Source organism: Prionailurus viverrinus, chromosome A2 (genome assembly GCF_022837055.1).
Source record: "Prionailurus viverrinus isolate Anna chromosome A2, UM_Priviv_1.0, whole genome shotgun sequence".
Lineage (NCBI taxonomy): Eukaryota > Metazoa > Chordata > Mammalia > Carnivora > Felidae > Prionailurus > Prionailurus viverrinus.
In genome coordinates this window covers 136,388,911-136,415,490 of record NC_062562.1, presented here as the reverse complement: position 1 = coordinate 136,415,490, position 26,580 = coordinate 136,388,911, and the positions used below count along the sequence as shown (strand labels likewise).

Genomic DNA, 26,580 nt, shown 5'->3' with positions numbered 1-26,580 from the left:
CATCCACGTTGCTACAAAGGGCCATATTTCATTCTTTCTCATGGCCACGTAGTATTCCATTGTGTATATAAACCACAATTTCTTTATCCATTTATCAGTGGATGGACATTTAGTCTCTTTCCATAATTTGGCTATTGTTGAAAGGGCTGCTATAAACATTGGGGTGCAAGTGCCCCTATGCATCAGCACTCCTGTATCCCTTGGGGAAATTCCTATTAGTGCTACTGCTGGGTCATAGGGTAGATCTATTTTTAATTTTTTGACGAACTTCCACACTGTTTTCCAGAGCGGCTGCACCAGTGTGCATTCCCACCAACAGTGCGAGAGGGTTCCTGTTTCTCCACATCCTTGCCAGCATCTATAGTCTCCTGATTTGTTCAATTTAGGCACTCTGGCGTGAGGTGGTATCTGAGTGTGGTTTTGATTTGTATTTCCCTGATGAGGAGCAATGTTGTGCCTGTTGGCCATCTGGATGTCTTCTTTAGAGAAGTGTCTATTCATGTTTTCTGTCACAGCAGTTTTAAAAAAGTTTCTTAAGAGTATCTTAACTCACGTGGGATCCCCAAGAAGCTATATTTAAAGAAATGAGTCATGTTTTGTGTTCCATGATACTTAGAGACTGAAGAGATCAGTGAGACATGATTAGTGAACACATCTGATAACAGCTAAATTTCACACAAATATACAGATTTTACTGGCACATGGTATTTTCTTACAGTAATAAATAGAATCCAATCTTAACGGTTAGTTTGGAGTTGGGAAGGCATGTGTCCTTGACAGGAGCGGTCAGATTTTGTGGTACCATTTTCTTCAGAAGAGCTTCTAAGAGGGAACATGTGTGTTGGCAGGGAATCATAGAGGTGTGAAAATCTTTGGGAGCCCTAATGCTTCTCTCTACACCATCAAGGTAATTCATGGCCTCTGGTCAACATCCCCCAAGGTTTTTTTTTTTCCCTTCAGCCTTAACATAATATCACAAAAAATAACTAGCGCCATAAAAGTCAACATTTCAAATATAAAATTCTTTTAATACAAATATAATTCATATAATCATTTTAAAATACAGGCATTTATGTGAGTTTGAAATATTAAAATAAATATTTCCTAGAGAAAATTTTATTTGCATCACAGAATTATAAAACAGAAGCGTATAAAATGAATTGCTTGCCTCTTCCATGTGTCTCCCATTATGTGCCCCACTCAGTCTGTACAGTAGGAAATGCATGCGGCCTTAAACTATACAGCATAGCCCTACATACACCTAGATCTTTGAATTTCATGTGTATCTACCCACAGCGCCCACAGCCTATCTGCCTGCACACTCTCTTCCCAGAGCTTCTGGGGTAAGAAGGGTTTTCCTGCACCAATTTGCCTTAAAGCATTTTTTCCAGTCATCCTCTGTTCAGAGGTCTTATGAGCTTGTTACTTTCTGGAAGCTGGGAAAAGTCATGTCAACTTCTGCATCAAGGGAATTATCCTGCTACATCGGACTATAACAGCCCTTTTCCCAGGTAAGGGATGTACTTTGTCTGAGTTATTTGGATTTTTGGTAGAGCAGTGAGTGGTATTAACCCTTTCCCAAATCAGGAAGTTCTCTCTCCTGATACCTCGATGTTAACATGGTGTATATTTTGACAAGCTGATGTGTGACTCTTGGGGTATTCTAACACTTGCTTGGAAACAGAACAGTCTGAATATTTAACAGACAATATAGTTGTGTTCTTAAATATCTTGGAGAGAGTACAGGAAAAGGGATATAAACTTACATAAGCCACTAAAGTTTCCAGTTACCATTAATTAATCATATCTCTAAATAGTGTGATTACAGTTCTTCTCCAATAATACAAATTAGCAAGTCTCACTAAACAGTAAGTTGAACAATGAGGCTGGCTGATGTTGATAGCCACCTTTCCAATGACTACCAAAGGGAAAAAGTTTTCAGGAAGATCTGGCTTGCAAACACAAGTGGTAAATCTTCAAGGATTTGGAGTACCTTTCACACAATTTGCCCACTGCCAGGAAGCCACTTATCCAGACCCATCTGAGCATCCTTAACTCCTCTTATCAAAATTTTTCCTTTTAAAGATAAACATTACACATCGTAGTTTTCTGAGGCAGAAAATGTTTTCTCCTCCAATTTCATAAGCAAACATCCCATGCAAATATTTGCACTGCTCTCTAAAGCCTTGTTTCATGCACTTCTTCTTCCGTCTCCTCCTTCAGAGCAGCAATTTTGGAACGAGACTTGTGCCTGCTGGAGTTCCTGGTGGGGAAGAACCTGAGCCGTTCTGAGGGGCCGATGGCCTGGCGGAAGAGGCTCTTCTCACTCAGCAGCTTCTGGATGGAATCGTACTGCCGCACCTTGTTCTCCTCTATGACCTACGGAAGTGGCCGTTAGTGAGATCTCGGACAGAAGGCAGGGTGGACCAGAGCAAGGGCAGAAACTGGTATAGGCTTAGAGGAAGAGAAAAGCCGAAAAGGAAACACAGTGTCCACAGGCTGGCAGTCTGAACAGTCAGAGATATCTCCTTTCGTTGCTGAGTCCTCTTGCTTTATTGAGCTTCTCCCTTTGGAAAATTAGCTATATTTTCTACTGAGCAGCTGGAAGACTTTTGTTTTTTAATTACTATAGTACTGAGCACTGTGCTTCTTCAGAGAACTTTAAAGGAACTAAAATTGCTTGCTCAGCCAGAAAGACCTTTGACAGATCCTCATATGTGACCTTAAAAATGAATGTAGAGGTGCCTGGGTGGCTCAGTCGGTTAAGTGTCTGACTTTTGCTCAGGTCATGATCTCACGGTTAGTGAGTTCGAGCCCCGCATCAGGCTCTGTGCTGACAGCTTGGAGCCTGGAGCCTGCTTCAGATTCTGTGTCTTCCCCTTTCTCTCTGCCCCTCTCTCTCTTGCACTCTTTCTCTCTCTCTCTCTCTCAAAAATAAACGTTAAAAAAAAAAAAAACCACCAAAAAAAAAAAAAAAAAGAATGTTAAGTCCACAGCATGACAAAGAATTGAGCCTCTTCAACAGGGGACTTGAAGCTTAACAATTCCAAATTGGTCAGGATTTGCGTGAGTTTAAAATGCCTCCCTCACATGTTCAAGTTGAGCAAACGCAAGGCCAGAGGATAGAAAGGCTATACCCAATCTCCTGAACCTGACCATGGCAGGGCAAGAGGCTGTGGGTCGGCCCCATAATTTGTCACTTGAAGCTTAGTAATAATAATGGTAATAACAATCCTTCAGTAAGAAAAGAATTTACCTCCAGGAGCCTCAAAAGCCTTAATGGAAATGATGTGATACATCATCCTCAGAATTTCCTTGTGACTAAACCCAAGGGAATTTGTAAACATGACTTGAAAGAATCTGTGACAGTTTTGAAAGCACAGTAAGAAGGTGTTTGGGAGAGGCACTTACCTGAGCTCCAAATAATGATGAGAAGAATAAAATGAGTCTTTCAACTACTGCATTAAAACCACACATCAGATTGCAAGGCAATCCAGGCCTCTCCTGGACCCCATCCAAGGGAGATTTAGTCATTAAAAGCATCAGGACTTAGACCTTATTATGACTTGATCCCCAAATAAAGGACTCAATGTACAGATGTTTCAATTTATTAATGTTACCTAGTAATATTCTGATATTTGAGATTTACTGGATTCTAACCTCACCTCATAGCTCAAATCAAAGTGAGAAATTATGCAACTATTCGGAATAAAGCTGGATGGCTGTGTGACACGTATTTGAAAGAACTTGTACATTGTTGTGTTGTGATTTGCAGGAAGTCCCACATGAGATATTGTTATCAAGAAATAAAGGAGAAATGAGATCTTAAGCAAGTTGTCAACACTCACTAAAAATCGTTGACATTCCAACATAGCTTCTATCCTGTGTTCAGAGAGGATTACTGTGCAATCTGCAAATGCTTGTTTCAGCGTTCTTCGAATGATTTGGTATGTTCTAGAAAAGAAAGAAAACAACACATATAACATCACAGAAGGTCCAAAATCTGCCTTTATCCTTGATGACATACCCACTGACCCATCAGTTTAGTTCTTTAAATTACTTATCTTTCTTTGAATACTTTTATTAACATAATGCTGATTTAGAGTTGGCCACAATCAGCTTCCCAACCATGGGGCAGATTCTAAGTTTCCATAAATAAATAGGACAGATATTTTGAAGAAAATTTCACAAATAAGTACATTTTATTATCATGTGGAATCACTAGTGGTTCTTTTGTGCTCTAAAAAGTCTTATCATATAAATGGCACATAAAGGAAAATCATAAGAATCAGATTATGCCTATGTAACTAAGTATTTCATCATGTTTTGACAAGGGGGAGAATTTGTATGAAATTCCAAAATTATACTCAGAAGAGAACACAGGGCTCTTATACCAGGATATAAGCACTTGTGCTCACATCATATAGTGACTTTTCCACTGGGCGGTCATTTCATATGTAGTGAGGGATCCTCCACTTGCAGACATGACCGCCTAATGGGAACCGGTATCAGTATGAAGTAGGCTTCAAAGATTAAATGGCAGGAATTCTGAAACTCACATTGGATCCAAATGAGCACTAGGTTCATCAAGCAGTAAGATTTTTGCCTTACTGAGAACAGATCTGGCCAAGCACATCAACTGCTTGTGGCCATGGCTTAGGACATAACCCCCATCCACCAGGACAAAATCGAGCTTCCCAGGAAATTGCTCTATCACAGATCTGAGTCCAACCTGCAGAAAAGAGAGAAAACATTAGATAATTGAGATACCACAAGGTTAAAGACACTCGAGAGGTTGACAGTCTAAAAAGACACAAGGCAGTCTGAAAGTTTAAATTTTATATCAACCACCCATCACCCCTGCTATTTGGGTTTGATTGAACCGAAGTCTACATATAATCTTTGCGGCTCTAAAGGATAAGCCTATGACTTGTTTCAGCTCTGTACTTAATTTGGGAAGTTTTCAGTGAGTGCTTATTATGTGCCAGGTACTCCTCATAGGGGTTGAAGAAATCATAAATGGCACATGGCCCCCTCAAGGCTCAGGATCTATAAAGACATACACAAATAATTACAACACAATTGAATACATGCTAGAAAAGATAATAGTATTAAACGCAGTTATTTGCTCTATCATGACAGATTCTTTTATTATACTTTCCATTCTCTACTTTGTCATAATAGCGCATGATAATTAGCAGAAAATGGAGCGCCTGGGTGGCTCAGTCGGTTAAGCGTCCAACTTCAGCTCAGGTCATGATCTCATGGTCTGTGAGTTCAAGCCCCGCGTCAGGCTCTGTGCTGACAGCTCAGAGCCTGGAGCCTGTTTCAGATTCTGTGTCTCCCTCTCTCTCTGCCCCTCTCCTGTTCACGCTCTGTCTCTCTCTGTCTCAAAAATAAATAAATGTTAAAAACATTTTTTTAAAGAAAATTATAAAATAATCAACTGGGGAGCTTCTTCAATTCATAAAAACTGATTTTAAGAAATTGATGAAACTATGAAGTAAAAAGATGTAAAATAGCGGTATATTACTAAGAGATTTAAAGGTGCTTAGATATTGAGGTGGAATATGAGAGTTGTGTTAGGGCCAGTGGCTTATTTTTTCAAGCTAGATAGGAAATAATAAGGTGAAAATGCGAACAAGATATAGAAACAAATTCTTTTAAAATAAGATAAAAATTATTGACATCTTGGTTATTATTCAGATAAATGTGCATTAACTTTTATTTTATTTTATATTATTTTATTTTAAACATTTATTTTGTTTTTGTGAGAGAGAGGGACAGCGAGAGAGGGAGACACAGAATCCAAAGCAAGCTCCAGGCTCAGAGCTGTCAGCACAGAGCCCGACATGGGGCTCGAACTCACAGACCGTGAGGACATGACCTGAGCCAAAGTTGGACGCTCTACCAACTGAGCCACCCAGGTGCCCCTATTTTTTGCCAAATATTGCTGAGTGTTTGAGGGCCGAGAGATACATGGATGATGACTGCCTCCTACTCTTGGGGAGTCTGGGATTTAGTATTGGGAAGTAAGATACAATACTAATTATAATACAGGCAGAATGGGATAATGGCTTTAGGAAAGATCCCTGAATTCAGCAATGAATTCACAGATGGCCCATATCACCACGTTTGATCAGCAAATATTAACTGTACGCCCATGAGATGTATTGCAGGTGACACTTCTTTCCTTGACTGGGTTCTCATTAAAGCAATCTCACTTTGTAAGAATTTATTAATTTTGAAAAGAGTTTCTGTAATGATCGGGAATGTAAACATATTAATTAGACAAGGGGGAGTTCTCTGGTATATCCTGGAAGACTCAAATGTAAAATTACTTTCAGCTCCAAGGATCTGAGAATGTGAATAAAGACACTGGGTGGACCTGTGTCCTTTCTCTCTGTCTTCGCCTTTTTGCTTTTACTTGGCTTCAGCCTGGGAACCTGCTATGTCTCTCACATTACTTGCCTCCAGATTCTCCTTCAGCTAGAATCCCATATCTACCCCTTTGTAGAAACCTCAAAAAAAAAAACTACTGTGTATCTGTTGTCCCCACTACCTCACAACATAGAACTTTTTTCTTCTTTGAACATGTATCCCTTGGTTTATGAGAAACCACATACCTATGACCACTTAGGAGCCTGTGTGGGCAGCTCCCCCTCTTCCTGTCCTCTGAATATTAGTCTTCCTTACCCCTAACTCTCTAAACTCTCCTTCTGAGGACCCATTTATTCTTAGGGTGTCAACCACCACAGATAAACTAATGATTTTTCAAATCTTTATCTCTAGCCCTCGACATATTTCCAATATTTCTTAAATCCTTCTCCTTGCCAACCCCATTGTGGTGGCCCTCATTATCTCTTAAGCTTTACACTATAAATCCCAAGTGGTTCGATTTGTCAACTGACCACACAAACACCCCAGGGATCCTTCTAAAGTACAAATTTGACCCTCTCATTTCTGTTTGAAATCTCTTCCTGACAGAATAAAGCTGAGCTCTCTCACATGACATAAGAGGCATCCAGAGTCGAATCCCCTCCACCCTGCTTCCAGTGGCCCCAAACAGCTTGTAGTTCCCTTTACACCCTGACATACCCTTCTGACTATCCCTGATCATCCTTTACACAGTCAGGCATGTAGCCATGACAGTATTTGTGGAAGTTTCCCCTGTTACACTGCCTCTATGCTCTTTAGCTCTATGTGTCCCCAGTGTAATGGGGACAGTGTAGAGACACACTGTCAGTCTTGACACATTTTTGTTCAACAAATATGTACTGAGCTCCTAGAATGCTGGCCAAAACAAAACAAAACAAAACAAAACAAAACCAAAACAAAACAAAACAACCCAACATAGTTTGATGAATGCAAAAGTGAATCCAAACTTAAAAATGACAAGTGATAAATGAATGAGAGCTGATTTTGTCCTGCCGGTATAGAGTATAATAGTAGACTAGCCACTTCCCCTGTCTGTGTGCTTTTTTTTTTTTTCCTCATCTTGACAACTATAAAATCCCTTCAAAATAAAAGTATAAAATTACATTTCCTTTTTTGTAACAGGTTGAAATAAGATCTAAACCTAGTTTGAACTGACCCCAAAACCTCTTTCTTTCTTTCTTTCTTTCTTTATTTATTTATTTATTTATTTATTTATTTATTTATTTTATTTATTTTGAGAGAGAGTGCATGTGCACAGGTGGGGGAGGGGCAGAGGGAAGCAGAGGTGAGAATCCTAAGCATACTCCATGCTCCATATAGAGCCTGATGACATGGAGCTAGATCTCACAAACTGTAAGATCATGACCTGAGCCAAAATCAAGAGTTGGATGCTTAAATGACTGAGCCACCCGGGTGCCTCTAAAATTAGAAGTTTCTTAACACTGATAAGGATTTTTTTTTAATTTTAGGTCAAATTAACCACCAAGAAAAGCACAGATTAGACGGATGTTACCAAGACTTAGTGAGGTGATCGTTTCACATTGCGTAGAATTATCAAATCATTACATTGTACGCTTGAAACTAATAGTGTTCTATGTCAATTATGCTTCAACTAAAAAAATAAAAGTACTGATTAAAGATTGGAGCTCTGAAGTCAAACAAAAGTGGCTTTGAATCTGCACTTCACCACCCATTTACTGATGGTATCAGGTGTGTTACTGTAAGTCTCATTGACCTCACTTGAAAAAAATGAGGAAATTAACAGGATAGACTTCAAAGAACTGTACTGAGGATTAAATGAGATAATTTGTGGAAAAAGGTTACTACAGAACATGGCACATGGTAAGTACCTAATCCACACTATTAGTTGTGTCAGAACTTGGGAAATTCCAAGGACATGGACCTGGTCACTGAAACACTACCCTGGTATGACAAGATTAGCTTGATATGCCACAAATCAAAATTTGTAAGATTTTGCCTTCGCAAGTTGCCTTGGGAAGTAAGTTAGCAGGAAGTACTGCAATACTACTAATTTATATCATACCTCTAATAACGAGGTTGAGCTTTTGGTAAAAATGTAGTGGCATGTACAATATTATCCCTCTAGATCCACACCAATCGTACACTAATTTCCCAAGCCACCTTACTATATTATATTTTGCATGTGTTTTCTCTCAACGGCAACTATTTCTTAAGTAAATAACTAAGTACCTAAATAGCTATCACTGTCAATATTTGGAGAACAAAGTTCCAAAAAATAAAAGACAGTGAGACAGACCACACTAGAGTATATTTTGCAATATTCCTATCTCACTGTTTTACTTACAATCAAGTGTAGTTAAAAAAAAAAATCTTCAGTCATATTCACTAGAGAAATATCAACATGACTTAGTAAAACTTTAGGTTTTGAAGTAAGTGAACATGTCAATTACCTATTTCCTGCCAGATATTGTCATAGGTTTTGGAGAGCAAATGGGAAGCAAGACATACTAATAATTGTTTTTTAAAAGCACAAGGTTATTATTATAACTCTATGTGTAACCAACTTAATGTGATGGTAAGAATGGCTTAAATTAGCCTACTGATTATTTGAATATAAATGACTGCTCAGTTACGCATTCTTTAATAGACTTTTAATGAGGGTTTATTAAATTCTGGGTACTATGGCAGACCTGGGGATTCAAAGATGAATAACACTAGGCCCTGCCTTGAAGAAGAAACTCACGGTCTAGATATGGAGAAAAATATTAAGTGAGAAATTACTGTTCAAAGTGCTGTGAGATCAACTGATGAATGGATAAAGAAATTGTGGTTTATATACACAATGGAGTACTACGTGGCAATGAGAAAGAATGAAATATGGCCCTTTGTAGCAACATGGATGGAACTGGAGAGTGTGATGCTAAGTGAAATAAGCCATACAGAGAAAGACAGATACTATATTGTTTCACTCTTATGTGGATCCTGAGAAACTTGACAGAAACCCATTGGGGAGGTGAAGGAAAAAAAAAAAGAGGTTAGAGTGGGAGAGAGCCAAAGCATAAGACTCTTAAAAACTGAGAACAAACTGAGGGTTGATGGGGGGTGGGAGGGAGGGGTGGGTGGGTGATGGGTATTGAGGAGGCACCTTTTGGGATGAGCACTGGGTGTTGTATGGAAACCAATTTGACAATAAATTTCATATATTGAAAAAAAATTAAAAAAAACAGTGCTGTGAGAAAAAAAAACAGATTGAAACGGTAATTGCTGATTTAGCAGAATTCTTTATATGTTCATGTATATACATTAATATATACATATATAGTCCTAATATGTTATTTATATATACACCACAAATTATTTTTCAGTAGATTAAAAATAAATATAAATTTTAGCTTATCTCCATCCAAACTAAGGTAAATTAAGATTTACTAGAATCTAAACATTTCTAATTATTTTTATTCCAACTTGGCATGAAAAATAAATAAAAGCATCAATAGTTCGTGGATATGAAGAACTTTACAACAAAAGAATTTGCCAGCCTTATTTAGTTGAGTTGATCAATCATATGTATTTACAAAGAAAAAAATTGGCTTGTGACATATCAAACAAAAAAATTTATTAGAGTCTGTAAAGGACCAGACATTCTCTTCAAAATGTTGACTTTTGCTATTGCACTCTGGAATGTTACTATGGAGCAAGAGCTTGCTCTTGTGACAAGAAAACATGGGGAAAAACCCAGAAAAGTAAATTGTGGTTGGACTGCATAGTCCATTCACAGGCAGTTGTAAAAATAGACCCTCTCAACTCCTTTAGACACTTTTTTTTTTTGCTACTCTGAAGGTTTTTCAGGACACTGTTTCTGCTATTTAGCCTGCTCTTTAAATTTTTTTTAAGTTTGTTTATGTACTTATTTATTTATTTATTTATTGAGAGAGAGAGAGAGAGAGAGAGAGAGAGAGAGAGAGAGAGAATCCCAAGCAGGCTCTGTACTGTCAGCACAGCGTCTGATGCAGGGCTCAAACTCATGAACCAGAAGATCATGACCTGAGCCAAAATGAAGAGTCAGACGCTTAACTACCTGAACCACCCAAGAGCCCCTAGTTTGCTCTTTAAAATAACTTACCTGACTATCAATGTGTTAGGAAGGGACCTATTTTATAAGTTATCTACCAAACAAACAATTACCAAAGATCCTTCATCTAAAACCAACAGATGTGTTGCTTAGACCATAGATAACTAAGAAAGCTTGCTGCGCTAAAAGCATGTGAACCAGAAGTCAAAGGATGGAGCTGTTCTAGCATCTACCAAGCCCCTCAGACTTCTCAAGGCTCAGGGTGCTCATTGTTAGTGGCAACACCTGTTGCCATTGTACTAATGGCAAACTAATCACAAAGCTATCTTCATGATAGATCACACGTGAATCATTTGTTTATCCACTTAAACAGATGAGTCAAATCATTCATTCAAAAAATGAATGAAGTCATTTATTCATTCAATCAACCAATATTTATTGACCACCATCCACATTGCAACACTACTGTAAGCACTAGAAACACTGCAGTGAATGGGACAACATCCCTGCCCTCAAGGGACTTACAATCTGACGGGGGACATGAGCAAGTTAAGAGGTAAGTCTGTCCCATGTAAAGAATGCTATGAAAGGCCTGGAGGTATAGGAGGTGTGGACCATCACAGCAGGTTTCTGGAAGAAGTGATATGCAAGAAGAGACCAAATGATGAGTGGGAGCAGGAAGTAAAGGGCTGGCAGGGTTTCCCAGATACAGAGAACAGCATGAGAAAAAGCCTCTGGAGAACAGAAAGCACATGGTGCTTTAGAGGAACTGGATCATGGTAAACAGGGGGAGGCTGGGGCATGGGTTTAGACAGGCAAGCCAAGATGGAAGCATGAAGGACCTTGGAAGCCACCTTAAGCAGTGTGGACTTGCTCTAAAGGACCAGTAAAGAGCCATAGAAAGGAGAGAAACAAGTGATTGGGTACATGGTTAAGAAGGATTACCAGAGCTCCAAAGAGCAGAATGAATTATAGGAAGTCAATGAGAGGGAAACCACCTAGGAGCCTAAGCAGCCACATGAGAGTTAGTAGTGGTGTCAGATGGGGATGGAAACATTGTAGATATTGGCAGGAGACAGCATTAACAGGACATGATAGAGTGGAGACAGGTGAAGAAATCAGTAGTCAAGAATAAATTCCAGGTCTTGGCTTTGGGCAACTAGAGGGTGCTTATGCCATTTGCTGGAATTAGGAACACAGGACAGTTGTATGCATAGGGGAGATAAAGTAACTATAGAAACAAGGTGCTTCTCCATGCTGAGATGTCAGGTAGGGAGCTGACAGGCAGATTTGGGAGTCATCAGTATAGAGGTATTAGTTAGAGCCAAGAGGTTGCATCAAATTTCCAAGGAAGAATAAGTACAATAGGACAAAATTAGGATTCTGTCAAACATCAACATTTAAGAGATGGCTAGGTGAAGATCAAATGGGAATAGGATCATAACAGCTAACAGTCACTTAATGCCCATTATTTGTCAGGCACTACGCTTGCCAATTATATGAAAGCCTGAAAAGTTACAAGAACTCTACCAATTTACTGAGCCACAATGTTAGGCATCCGTTTTTTTTCCCCCTTGGGATTCAGTCTCTTGAAATTTTCTTTGGTCTACATAGCTGATAAAGTCAGTGCTCCTGGGGGAGAAGTTATCTGGCCCTAAGTCATTTGGGGATGGGGGAATTACACCATCTCAGTTCTAGGTCTTAAATAGAAATTCTCTTTCCCTCCTTTGGACTTGCTTTAAATTCATCCATAGAACAATGAGGCTCAGCATGTCAAGATGAAGGTGTGGGCCTAGGGCACAAAGGCAAAGGAAGCCGTTTGTGCTAGCTTTCCTTCTAAGTCTTAGAACTAGTAACGAGGCACGATCATCATGGCTTCACAAAATCTAATCCAGATAAGCTCTAGAATAAAGTTTCACACTGGAGTATGGGGCCAAATGCAAGGTAGGAATAAAGTGTATCTTGGCCTGGTGTTGTCATCGTGTGTACTTCTGATTTTTATCTGGAGGAAAGGGGAATTATGAAGGAGGCACTGTTGAGATAAGATTCAGGTGTTTGGCTATCAGTTCATTTCCCTCTATTGACACAAGTCATATCAAGGTCACAGACAGGACTAGATGAGACGCCATTTGTCCTGGTTTGCCCCAGACAATACTGGTTTATGTCTTTTTGTCCTAGTATCCTGTCAAGTTTAGAAACTGACACACCCCAAAATGTTCCTGTTTGAATAAATTATATGATAAACCACTTGGGACAAAAGCCTAGGACTTGTAATGTTTAAACTAATGCTTTTCTACTATCTGCTTCTGTGGGCTGTTGTGCATTTGTATGCCATCTGTAGGCCTCCTCAACAGAAAGTTATCATTACTACTCAAAGCACATGATATGAATGCCACCATCTCCATTTATGAATAGCAAAGTATTTTTTTGAAGCAGTAGAAGAGAGCTAAATACGAGCTCATCAAATGAAAATCTAGACAGGTAAAATTTCTGTGTTATACTGGTATTTAAAATGTTAGGCATGTCTTTTAGAATTTCATATTATTTTTAAGACCTTGATTTCCTGTAAATTTTATTGTGACTTGGCAGTAGTTTCAGATTTTATAAAGTCTAACGTCTTCCCTAGTTTCTCTCCCACCACACTGTGTTCCTATAGTTCATTCTCTGAAGTCACATCAAAGCTCCTAAAATGTGTCACTTGCAATTTAGTTAATGTTTTCTTTAAAACCCTTGTTTGGTGGGTAATAAGGAAACTTTGATAATAAAAATAGTTAATCTAAGTGTATTTTATGAGGGGCATATGAAGGTTGGGCACCCAGTGGGTGACTGTTTAACACTTACAAGCATGTCAGTGCTGCTGGCAACATCTACTCTGAAGGGAGGCACAAAAGGGAGGAACATTTGGAGTTAACAGAATTGGGCTACAATAAAGACCAAAACTATGGGAAAATAGTGGAATAAAGTTGTTCTCTAAGAAGACCTTTGAATCTCAATGTTCTTAGGCCCCATAATTGCAGTCTGCCACCAATCAGGGCTTTGGACGTAAACCTCAAATTTAATGAAATAGAACAGTTTATGTTCCCTTTTTCTTTCACATAATGCCTCTGTGTCCAAGAATGGTTAAGGAAATCAAGAATTTCACTCCCTGTACCCTAAATTCTTCCATATGGTGCCTTTAACTATACTGAACCACCTATTTGGTAAATACGGGGTATTATTTAGGAATTTTTATTCCATTTTAATCCATATATTTCCTATGTGGTCCTATTGACCTCAAGAGATGGAGCAGGCCACATCTAGGTCATGTGACTTTTTGCCTGGAAAGGCTAACAGCCACATCCCATGAAGGCAACTGATTCCTGATGATTTCTAGAGAAGACGGTGGCCATTTGCAGGTGCTCCAGAAAGACCATCACCTCTCTGTGCTAAACCCAAGCTTCCTAGAGAAGTTTATCATGTCAAAAACCAAAGCCTCTCCTTGTGCTGGGAATGCTTTCAGAACCCAGACAGAAAGTGGATGAGAAAGTGTAGAGAGAGGACACTCTGAATCACAACTAATCCTGGTGCCCTATAAGGTGACTGGGTCTCTCCCAGTTTCTGTCTTATTGATATACACTGGTAGTGAAGAAGGCCAAGGGAATGCTACCTCTGGGGCCTGTGACTTGGGAGACTCGCCACAGAGGAAGGGGTAGGTCTAGTCCAAGGTACTGGGGGCCCCAGGTATGTTAGTGTTTTCCACTTTAGAGTTATACATGCACATACATGCATAAAGGTAAGTGTGTAAAACTATTTCAGCTATGACAACCACTCTTGTATATAAGCTACCTTTTTCAAAATTATTTCAGTTAGCATCCTTACCTCATCGGCAACTTTCCATATTTCTTGATCATTCCACTGTCCATAGGGATCCAAGTTTTTTCTAAATGTCCCAGAAAATATAAATACTTTCTATAGCAATAAAGAGAAAAAAGAGGAAAGTATGAGTAACCTAAATATCTTTTCATGTTTCCATTATTTTATTGCAAAATACTTCAAGCAGAAAAAATACTTTAAAATAACAATAAATGTCCATGCACTTACCATCCAGTTTTCTTAAATTTTAAAGTTTTATCATAGTTGCTTTGCATCTTCTTTACAGACATAAAGCATTACAGCTACATTAGAAGCCCCTTGTGAACACTTATCTAATCCCAATGTCCTTAGGTTAAAGAAATTGAGACCACTGAAAGTTGTGGGAAATTAAAACTCTGTTTTATCACAGCACTTTTCCTTATCATGAGCAAATATAAAATTGAGCAGTTAAAAAATTATGCTTATGAGTTATAAATAACTTGTTAGAACAAATTCCTATTTTGTTCATGTATTTTCCTTGGATTCCTTGGGTAAGCCTAGCTTCCTAAAGGGTTTGGAGAGTATATGAATTTATAGACACTTACTTAAACACACATGTCCACCTGGCCTATAAACCAAGGCACACTTTACTTGTGCGAACTGAAGAAAGCCACCACTTACACATCAGTGAAAAAAGTGGAAATCAAATATTTGTTTAATTGAATGCACATAAGGGATGAGGTGGATCCTGCTGAGATGACAAAATGCCAATCTAATTCCTTGCAAGGAGTGTTGCACAACTATCACTCTGAGACACTCTCCTGCCAAGTCAATGTCCACTTGGGTCAGCCTGTGTGGCTAGAAAAAGTGTTTTAAAAAGAAAACCGCTGTCCCACTGAGAAGTGCTGATGCAGCAGTACTGCTATTATTTCGTCCTCTCTGGGCATATGGGTGAACTGAAAAATACTCTTGATGTTAACATTCAGAATAATTTTTTTTTTCTTTGCCCTTTTTCTTTGGCCTTTGGTTAACATCCAGTAAAGAGAATTAAGAACTAAATGTTCTGAAGTCTGAGTTTTCACAAATTGCCTTACACTGAGAAAGAAAGTTCGGTGACCCTCTGACCTACAAGGAACTGGACAAGACAGGTGGGATCCAGATTTATGGCATCTATGCCTCTTGGCAGAACGAGAATATTCCCACTGTGGCAGCCAAGTTCAAAGAGGATCACATTAGAGACCTCACTCCCCAGGGCACAATTTATAGCTTAAAGAACTAAGTTGTACCAAATATCTCAGGAACCTTCTGATGAGAGCAACAAGAAGACTTGTGCTGGTATTTCTTAACCTGCATCAAAATCATCTTCCTTAGGGGCACTTACAATGCTTTGCACAAGTGACTACAAGGCGTGAATATATGACTCATAAGATCCTAAGATATGATAGATAGATTTGTGCATCTTTCTACAAGATTTCCAGTAAAGGAAAGTCATGCCCAAATAAGCTAAGGAAAAACAGACAAAGAGTATTATCAGGGAATTCTGATAAACTAAGAATTAAACAAGAATTGGCTCTGAAAATTCAAGTCAATTCACTATTTAAGCAATTGGGTTGATTTAGTACCTAAAGTTCAAAGGCTTACCAAGGGAATTTTGCCATTCACTGTTTCTTTACATTTTTTTCTTTTAATATTGTGGTTCTTTATACAAAAGGTTTCTAGCATTATTGAGAAAGACAGGAGATAGCAACTATGGGGGTTTACCAAATACCAGACCACGTATCACACACTTTGGAGAGGTTATCTCCACTGGGAACCAAAAAGCTAGAACACAGAGCTTCATTTTATGGCAGGTTTACCATATGCCAAGTAAGGATCCATATAAGCATTATCTCTTTTCATCTTCAAATCAGCCTAATATAATAAATCCTATTATTTCACATGAAGAAATCACAGCTGGGAGAAGTTAAGTGACTTGTCCAACATCATTTAGCTGGATTCAAACCCAAGTGTGTTTGTTTCCAAATCTGTTTCTTATCACTACAGCAAAATGTCTCAAGTTCTATGCCAACCAGTTTTTATTCCTGATCTGGAGCTCTGGAATTATTAAGGTTGGGCAGAAGCAGCCCAATGGGTCTATAAAGAGCTGATCAGTGTCAGCAGCACAGTCTTTGTTTAAGCACTGCTAGCCATCCCCTGGCCAGAGGCTCAGTTCCTGAACTGTGAATGGAGAGGTTTGCTTCCTCTTCCTAGGCAGGGCCTGGGTTGAAGCAATTTACATGGGCTACAGTGTCTTTGTAACCTTCAAGGATATTTACACAGCCAGTGGAACAGGACAATAGGAAAATTTTACCTTGGCCAAATGGAATAATGTCATTATTCTGGAGGACCATGGGTGGAGGCCGAAGGTATCATAACAACAAAGCAGACACAGAAGTTATCAAAGGCAATGTGGCTTGCAAAGACGCTGTAACAGTGCAGCTCTGGCACAGGAAGTGTACCTACGAACAGGAACCCAAGCTCTTTCAGCCTCAGTGTTCTCACTATAAAATTGGGAAATGCCACCTTTCCTCTCAAACCTATTCTACCTATAGGCTTTCCCATTTTGATAAATGTACAGCAACTTCACTTCCTCAGTCTAGAAACTTTGGAGTCACCCATGACTTATCTTTCTCCCTGATCCTCCCAAAAGGAATCAATCATCAGTCCTGTGGATTTCCCGCCAAATATATCTCAAAACCAGTTATTTCTCCAGCCCTCCTGCCACTATATAGTTCAAAACACCTATCTCTCTCTGGAACACTGTAAGAACCTCCTAATTGATTTCTTCCTTCTCACTCTTGCCTCCCTCCCGGTCTACTTTTATTTAGCAACCAAAACAATCACTACACATATAAATTGGATTATGTCATTAATCTTTTAAAAAACCTTTGGCTTTCTGTTACATTCAAGGCAAAATGTAAAATTCTTAAGATGGCCTACAGACCCTACATGACTTAGCCCCTTCTACTTCTTTGGGATCATTTAGTGCCCTGCTCTACCTCCTTCCTTTTTCATCCCAGCTACATGGCTTGATTTCACTTCCCCAGTTTCTTCACACATTCTTTCTTCCTGCCTAAGAATCTCATCTTATACATTCTTTCCATGGCCAACTACATTCTTCAGGCCTCAAATTAAATGCCACTTCCTCAGAGCTATCTATCTTGATCCTCAAAGCCAAATAAGGTACTCAAAATATGATACAGAATAGATGTATTTTACTTCCATAGCTTATAGTGAATGTTAAAATTACATATGCATTTGTGAACTTTGCTTTTTTTAAAAAAATTTTTAATGTTTATTTTTGAGAGACAGAGAGACACAGAGCATGAATGGGGGAGGGGGAGGGAGAGAGAGGGAGACACAGAATCTGAAGCAGGCTCCAGGCTCTGAGCTGTCAGCACAGAGCCCAATGCAGGGCTCGAACCCATGAGCCGTGAGATCATGACTTGAGCTGAAGTTGGATGCTCAACTGACTGAGCCACTCAGACACCTCGAGCTTTTGCTTTTAATGAGCACTTCTTCTCCTATACCATAAATTTACTGTGTATCCTAGCAAACAGGCATTATATCTAGCATGTGCTCAATAAATGCTGCATGAATGAATAAATGGGCTGATATGGGAATAAAAAGTAAAAAAATATAAAAACATTGCTCAACATATTATTTTTCTTCATTTCAGAAGAAGAGTTACTACCACCTATACTCGTTAAAGTAATAATACTAACTACCCATTAAAACTTTGGTCTTTCCATATAATTGCTTGAGAAATTGTATGCCTAACTTTTTCTCATAATAGCTTAATAGTTTATATTAATACTTATCAAGCATATAGCAATATGCGACATGTTAATTTTATTTAAAATAGATATATGTTCAAAATTGTGAAGGAAGAAAACTGTGGAAATTGGAAAAATGTGGAAAGCCAAAGTCTTAGATGTAGGGATCTGATACTACTCTGAAATTCTGTAGGTCTTTTGTTTATAGTTTATTGTCTAGCATTCAAGTAATGCTTTAATTTTAATTTAAAAAAAATCAACTGAATAGACTGGTGCAGTTAGAATTAAATTTCACACAATTCACTAAACATTTCATTCCTGTCTTATAAATATTATCTCTTCCTCTGCTGGTCAGGGGCACCAGCAGGTGTCTTAGTTCTGTTTTCTAAACTGTTTGAAGTTTCCACAAAGGCATCTCTAAAGCTGAGAGGTCCTTGGAGGTCACTTATGTCCTCTTCCCTGGTTTACAAATGAAACAGCCAAGGCCCTGAGAAGTGATGTGGCGTGGCCAAGGTGACACAGACGTATTTATAGCAAAAAATAGACCTGAAACCAAAAATCACAATGATCCTCTCTTTTAAGAAACTGTTCACCAATAGGAAAATGAGGATGTGCAAATATTTGATATTTATTTAATGTCAGGTATGTATGGCATAAAGAGCAATTCCTGGGACTCAAGGAAGAATAAAGAGAGAACCATTGTTCACGAGCTGACTAATCTCTTTCCTGAAGCTGATTCCTCAACTCCTCAACTCAGTGCAGACAGCTGAGCCTACGTGGGGTGCTCAGAGCTGGTCACATATCACTGCAGCAGGCAGTATGATTCAATCTTGGATATCAATGAAAAACAAAAGAGCAGTTTGACTTTCACGGCTATTGAATATAGCATAAATTAAATAAGCAGGAGGAATGACTCCTTATCCTGTTTATGTATACAGTGCTGTTTTGGCCAGAAGGGAAATATATATATATAGCCAAAAATAATATACATATATATATATTTATGGCCAAAACAAAACAGCACTGTGTATATATATGTTTATATATACATATAACATCTATACGTATATAATTTTATTAAAATGTGGCTCCAATGCTTCTAAGCACCACAGTGGCTGTGATCTTACCTTCTAGAAATGCCTGCAAGATTGTATTATAAGTTGAATCTGTACAATACAAATCCATCCAACTTGAACAAATCAAGATTCTAAGGTTGTATTATAGAATGTCTAAAAATAAATGTTGTTTGGCTTTTAAGAATATCTATTAATGAGAACAAGGTGAATGAAGTATTTATTAGTCAAAAATGCCCAAGATTTACAATAGAGAATAATTTTATAATGTTAATGTACATATCATTTATTTATATGTAAATGACTGCATGTAAGATGTTCAAATATTTGTTTCCTGTAAAGTCATTTCATGTTTCACAACCTTTTATACTACAACTTTCCAGTATACACTTTTTTTAGAGACAGAATTTTAAAAAATGATTTCTAGGTCTGAAAAAATTGTAAAATTTCAAATTTTTAGGCTCAGAAACAGTAAAGTTGTGTTGTACTAATATCCATACTAGTTAATTTTATCTTCTTTTTCTTTTTTAAAAAAACTTTATGTCTATTTATTTTGGGGGGGGGAGAGAGAGAGAGAGAGAGAGAGCCAGCCTGAGTGGGGGAAGGGCAGAGAGAGGGAGACATAGAAACCGAAGAAGGCTCCAGGCTCTGAGTTGTCAGCACAGAGCCCGATGCAGGGATTGAACCCACTAACTGTGAGATCATGACCTGAGCTGAAGTCGGGCACTTAACTGAGTCACCCAGGCACCCCTTTTTCTTTTTTTCTAAGCAAACTTTACCCCCAAGATGGGCTCAAACTCAGGACCCTAAGATCAAGAGTCATATGCTCCACCTACTGAGCCATCCAGGCACCCCTTCTCTTCTCCCTTGAATTCAGCACTTCACCCCCACTGTCTCTTCACCACAGTCGAGGCTCTTACCACATCACAGTTGGAGAGTTTCTCAGCCCATCTCCCTGCCTCCCATGCTGCCTCCTGGAAGTCCGTTCTCCACATGCTGCCAGCAGCAGCGTACCCTTCTGCCAACCCTTACCATCCTCTTCAATGCGTTCCTTACTGGGCCATTTCAGTACTTACCAAATCTTTCCCTCCTCCCTCTAATACTGCCTAACACATGACCTCCCCTGCCCTTTATGACCCAACTCTTTCTAGTCCTCTTCTTTGTGTTTGTTCATAATATCCTTATCTGTCTGGGATCCTGGAATATCCTTTCCATAATTCCCTGTCCCTAACCTTTCTAAAACCCTAAAATGAGTGTATGGCCCATTATGACCCATCTTAATTATCACTGCTCTGGGAAACTGCCCATACTCATTTATTCATTCCTAGAGCATATTTCTAATCTAATATAAAAATGAAGGAGACACGATCCCTGTCCTCAAGGAACTGTAAATAATAATTACCATTGTCACAACACAGTGTATTGCACTTACTATGTGCCAGGGTGTAGTCTCAATACTTGTTACTTTACTCATTTTATATTCATGAAAACCTAATGAATATAGGTAGGTAGGTAATAACCTAAAATTATATTCATTTTATAGACAAGGAAACTAAAGCTCAGAGAAATCAAATAACTTGCCTAAGCTTACAATAGCTAGTAAAATTCAGATACTGACAGAACCACAGTCTCTTGTAAAATAAGCCAAGAATTTGGTGATTCTGCACAAGACAATGTATATTAAGTGCCTAACATGTAAGCTATTGTATATGCTATATAAGAGACAGAAAAATCTTTAAGGAAAAAAATCTATGTTTTATTCACCATTTCTATTATATTATTTTTGCTTATCTTCTTTGATTGTTGATGGGTTTTTTTAGTTTAGTATTTTTCAGAGAGAGAGAGAGAGAGAGCAGGAGAGGGGCAGAGAGAGAGGGAGAAAGAGAATCCCAAGCAGGCTCTGTGCTGTCAGTTTCACAAACAATGAGATCATGACCTGAGCCAAAATCAAGAGCTGGACACTCAACTGACTGAGCCACTCAGGTACCCTGGTTGTTGATGATTTTGTGTTTAAATCTTGCTTCCTTAACTAGAATGTATACACAGTATTTATAATACTAAGTGGAAATTAAGCAAATACACAGATAATTCTAACACAAGACAATGGAAAGTGCCAGGAGAGACTTATAAACAAAGTCCTAGATCCCATATGGGTTTAAGATGTGGGGATGGAGAGCTGGGGTTTGAGTCACGGTTATGGGGGAAGGGGGGGGTCAGAAAAGGCCATTTGACAGATTTGCATTTGAGAGGCCAACATAACTATGGTGAAGGAAGACCGTCTCAGACAGAGGAAGTGCATAAACAGATGAAATGAGAGAAAAGTAAGGTATCTTTCATGGAATAGTAAGTCCAGTTTGTCTGAAACTGAGACGTGCCCAGGTGTGAAGAGTGGTGGATGTGACCGGAAAGGTTGGGTCGGGACCTAACTGTCAGGGACCTAAGCCACGGATGTAAGAATCTGGACCTTATTCAGTGGAGAAGGAGTGGCCTAGTAGGTTTTTGGTTTGGTGAATCACAAAACTGGAACATTGCACTTAAAAGGTTAATTTGTTGAATGGGAGAAGATATTTGCAAATGACATATCAGATAAGGGGTTAGTATCCAAAATCTATAAAGAACTAATCAAACTCAACACCCAAAAAACCAATAATCCAGTGAAGAAATGGGCAAAAGACATGAAGAGACACTTCTCCAAAGAAGACATCCAGATGGCCAACACATGAAAAAATGCTCAACATCACTCATCATCAGGGAAATACAAATCAAAATCACAATGAGATACCACCTCACACCTTTCAGAATGGCTAACATTAACAACACAGGCAACAACAGATGTTGGCGAGGGTGCGGAGAAAGAGGATCTCTTTTGCACTGCTGGTGGGAATGCACACTGGTGCAGCCCCTCTGGAAAACAGTACAGAGGTTCCTCAAAAAATTAAAACTAGAACTACCCTTTATCCAAAGGATACAGGTATGCTGTTTTGAAGGGACATATGCACCCCAATGTTTATAGCAGTGCTATCAACAATAGCCAAAGTATGGAAAGAGCCCAAATGTCTATCAATGGATGAATGGATAAAGAAGATGTGGTATATATATACAATGGATTATTACTCAGCAATCAAAAAGAATGAAATCTTGCCATTTGCAGCTACGTGGATGGAACTAGAAGGTATAATGCTAAGCAAAATTAGAGAAATACATATATCATATGACTTCACTCATACGAGGACTTTAAGACACAGAATAGATGAACACAAGGGAAGGGAAGCAAAAATAATATAAAAACAGGGAGGGGGACAAAACATAAGAGACTCTTAAATATGGAGAACAAACAGAGGGTTACTAGAGGGTTCCTGGGAGGCAGTACAGGCTAAATGGGTAAGGGGCATTAAGGAATCTACTCCTGAAATCATTGTTGCACTATATGCTAACTAACTTGGATATAAATTTTAAAAATAAAATTAAAAAATAATAAAATAAAATAAAAGGTTACTTTGTGTGCAACATAAAATGGACAGACACAAAGAAGAGAAGAGGAGGAGAAATAAGGAAGGATACAATGACATGGTGGAAGCAGCAATAACAGGGCTTACAACTGTATTCACTCTCATAATTACCCACAGCACTCCCTGAACAAGCCTACCTTGACTCATAACTATATTTAATTAACTTTCTTTGGTTTATTAGTTTGGTTTCTTCTTTTGATCTGACTTATGGCAACGAGTTCAGTTTTGAGCTTCTCACTGAAAGCTCATAGGTGGGATTGGGACCTCAATACTTTTCACATAACCGTAGAATTTATAGTATATAGAATGATATTATGCTATAATTTAAGCATATGGGAATTTCACAACTAATCATTAAATTGTTAATTATTATTAAACTGAATGAGAACTGCTGCTGCACTCCCAATTTCATTGCTCAGATCTACAGATACATGTTTTGGCCCTATCTGATATCCTTCACAGCAAAAGATGTTCCATGGTGGAAGTCATGTGTGCATGGATTATTTTCAGGTTATGTGGTCTTGCAAGTATAGCCCTAATTATTTGCTCAGAAGAGCTTGCAGTCTTTCAAAGTTGTAGCTGAAGCTTGCAAATACATTAAAAAAAATTTTTTTCTGTCTTTCAAGAATAAAGTACTTAGCAAAGTCCCAGGTTGATAAACAATTTCAAGTCTTAGTGTTCGATTTGTCTAAGGCAATGGGGCTCTGACTATAGGCCTCAATGCTTCCTCTCCATGTCCCCAGAACTCACAGGTAAAATGAAACAAAGAAGGCTCCACCTTGAAATGTACACAGTACCCTTTTCTCCAGGCTGGTGCAATTTCAAAGATTGCTTTCTAGCTATAGGAGAGAATGCACACATATGCGCACACATGTGTACACACACATGCACACACACACACAAACACAGAGCAAGAACTTGCTCAAACTAATGACATCTTGTGATTCCATAGCTGATGTCTCAGGATTACTATGATGGGGACAAAAGGTTTTTGTTCAAAGGTCCTGTTTCATGTGACTAAAAACAAGTGACCGACCCAGAGAGATCTGATGTCTCCATGACAGGGATGCTCTTGCAAGGTCAGAAATATGGAATGAAGAAAAGTAGAAAGGCAAACAAAACCAGTTCTTCTCAGATTTTGTTTTAGGTTTATTTATTTATTTTGAGAGAGAGAGAATGTGAATGGGGGAGGTGAACAGAAAGAAGGATAAAGAGAGTATCTGAAGCAGGCTCTGTGCCATCACCGCAGAGCCCGATGAAGGGCTAGAATCCACGAAAACTTGAGACCATGACCTGAGCCAAAATCAAGAGTCAGACACTTAATGACTGAGCCATCCAGGCACCCCAACAGCTCTTCTTGGATTTTTAATCATTTCTTCCTTCCTTCTTTCTTTTTAAAGATCAAATTGTAGGCAAAGAAGAAAAAAATTACTTAATTTGAACTTCTAAAGCAAAGTTAGGAAAATAAAAGCATCTTCTAGTTTGGATATTAAAAAGGTATGAGGAGTTTGCCCTCTCTTTCTTGGGCACTCAATATTCTCAAGATGTCACTGTAGAAAAAATAGTACATTTTTCTACAGATATCCCTGTGATACTAGCAGACAGTCCCAGAAACCAAGGTTATAATCTAATGAGATGCACCTACATTAACATGATCACACATTTTTGAAGGTGGATCCCAAAGTATTTTTTGTTCAGTTTATATTATTTTATGAAGCTTGAAGCCATAGAAGAGGGAAAATGAAAACAGGCAGGTTTGAAAGATTTACTTTAGCAGAAAGGCAAGATAAAGAATTTTCATAACTCTGGTTCACATGGTTTCCCTCCAGGTCTTGCATATTTAGGTTCCTAAACAGAACATATATATTTTTTTAAAAATCTATCAAAATGGCAGATAAACTAAAGGATTCCACTGGAATTAATTTTTAGAGTCAATTTGTATGAATAAGAATGACAGCAAAACAAAAGCTTCACTACTGCAATTAAAAATGGGACCAGGAGACTCAGAGTCAAATGAACGGCAACGCTTCTTGGACAACCAGATTCTATCCTGTGTTCTTCAACATCGCTCTCTTGCCTAAGGTTATCACCTCGGGATGCTCATATTCCCAGTGTTTATCTTTAGGCCATCTGACAATCTTTTTTTTTTTTTTTTTTGGTCTGAAAAAACAATATTGCTTTTGAAAATTTCCACCAGGAATCAGCTTCTGGCAATATGGCAAAGTCTAGACAAAAAAATTAAAAACATCAGTCTAGCAGTTACAATATTTAGTGCCTCATTAGTTAGTTGAGAAAAGCAAATGTTCCACTGAGGTAATCCATCAAGATTACCTCAAGCTTTTTTCTCAGGCTAGATTTATAGTCAATCTACCTGGAGATGGTCCTGGTATTTTAATTTTGTGTTAAAAGTAGACAATTGTTAGAATGTGCTAGTAGAATGGATTTATACTATTAGGACAAAAGGAGCAATGTGGTAACTAAAGCAGTGAATAATGCCCACAGAAAAGAAGGCAAATGCCAGTAGAAATGCAACACATGCCTTTCAGATTCTGCTTCAGTAAAGACATTCCTTGGTTTCCACTGAGATCATTTTAAACTAGAACGGCTGCTATTTCTCTCATATGTAAGAAATCCTCTTGTACAATGACACGGATAGAATGCAACCAAGCCAGTGAAGCCAGAGATCCTTTGTGACCGAAATCAAAGAGTGACATTTAAAAAAAAATAGCTACAGATTAATCTGACATGGTTCATTTTATCCAAAGAACAAAAACTAATCACTACACTTTCTATTTTCAATTCCACTCCTTGCTGCTTCCAAGTGCTTCTTCCTCCAGCAGCAGCATAATTTATATCTTGAAAAGCATTTCTCAGCCTGCTGTGATGGCTAACTTGGAGCTCAGACCACTGAAGGAGGGGGAAAAAGCTGATTAAAGATGAAGCCAGGCTCCCACAATGGATTGCATCTTCTGGGAGACACTATCAAAACTATTAATAGTTCAATAACTATATGGCATAGAGTTCCAAACTTTCAGAGATGGTTTTCTTTTTCCCCATGAAAAGGTTACATTGCGGTAAAAAAGACAGCAATAAATAAATATATTTTTACAAGAAAATGTGATTGTTTTGAGTTGAAGGCTCAAATAATGGTAAAAAAAATACCTATTTAGCCGCTTTTCTTTCGTGACCAAGTCATTCTGACTTACCTGGGGGATCACCCCAAAGGCTTTCCTCCACTCTTGCAAAGGTATCGAATACCAAGACACACCATCTATTTGGATTTCTCCTTCAGTGTTCAGCAGTCTCAAAAGAGCCGATAACAAAGTACTCTTCCCTGATCCAGTTCTTCCCAAGAGGCCCACCTAGAAAACAAGAGGGATAGAATTACTCCTGTGACATACAGATACCATACCAGAAATGTTACCTGGTATTATGCTTCAATAAAAAATATCAGAACAGTTTTTTATTTTAACATTACCAGGGGAAGATTTCAACTTATTCATTCAAAGCTTTCTGTACACTCTCAGTTCTGACCAATATTGATCTTAGGCAGAGCAACCCTGGAGGAGAATATAGAAACTGGCCATATGGAATTGGACTCTTCATTCTGGACCTTTCATTTATCACTGACCTTTACTAATGGCAAAAAGGTGAAAAATCGCCCATTTTGCATCAAGGAAAACAAACATACAGTGTCCTAATGCATACCATTTCTAAGGATGGCCTTAAGCCAAAAGCAGGGACCTATATAGTTTGATCTAGTTCCTGAATGAGTATGAGCTTGAAAATGAATGAATCTGAAATAGTTCTAACACGTAGATACTTCCCCTCATAAAGGAAGCACAAGTTTAGGCCTGACC

The 26,580-nt window shown here is 38.5% G+C and overlaps 1 protein-coding gene across 3 annotated transcripts in view; it reads right to left on the bottom strand.

Moving 5' to 3' along the window:
* Positions 1-674: 674 nt before the first annotated feature.
* The window catches only part of CFTR (CF transmembrane conductance regulator), a 188,512-nt gene continuing 162,606 nt past the window's right edge, over positions 675-26,580 (bottom strand). For 2 of the 3 annotated variants that reach the window (XM_047850177.1, XM_047850179.1), the window contains 4 exons: positions 25,927-26,082; positions 14,351-14,440; positions 4,560-4,732; positions 3,014-3,954 (listed from right to left, as the gene is read on the bottom strand). In XM_047850177.1, the coding sequence (XP_047706133.1) occupies positions 3,621-3,954; positions 4,560-4,732; positions 14,351-14,440; positions 25,927-26,082 (753 nt within the window). In that variant the 3' untranslated portion in view covers positions 3,014-3,620. Of the gene's footprint in view, positions 2,380-3,013; positions 3,955-4,559; positions 4,733-14,350; positions 14,441-25,926; positions 26,083-26,580 lie in introns of those variants that run through there. The other variant, XM_047850178.1, reaches the window with a different exon arrangement.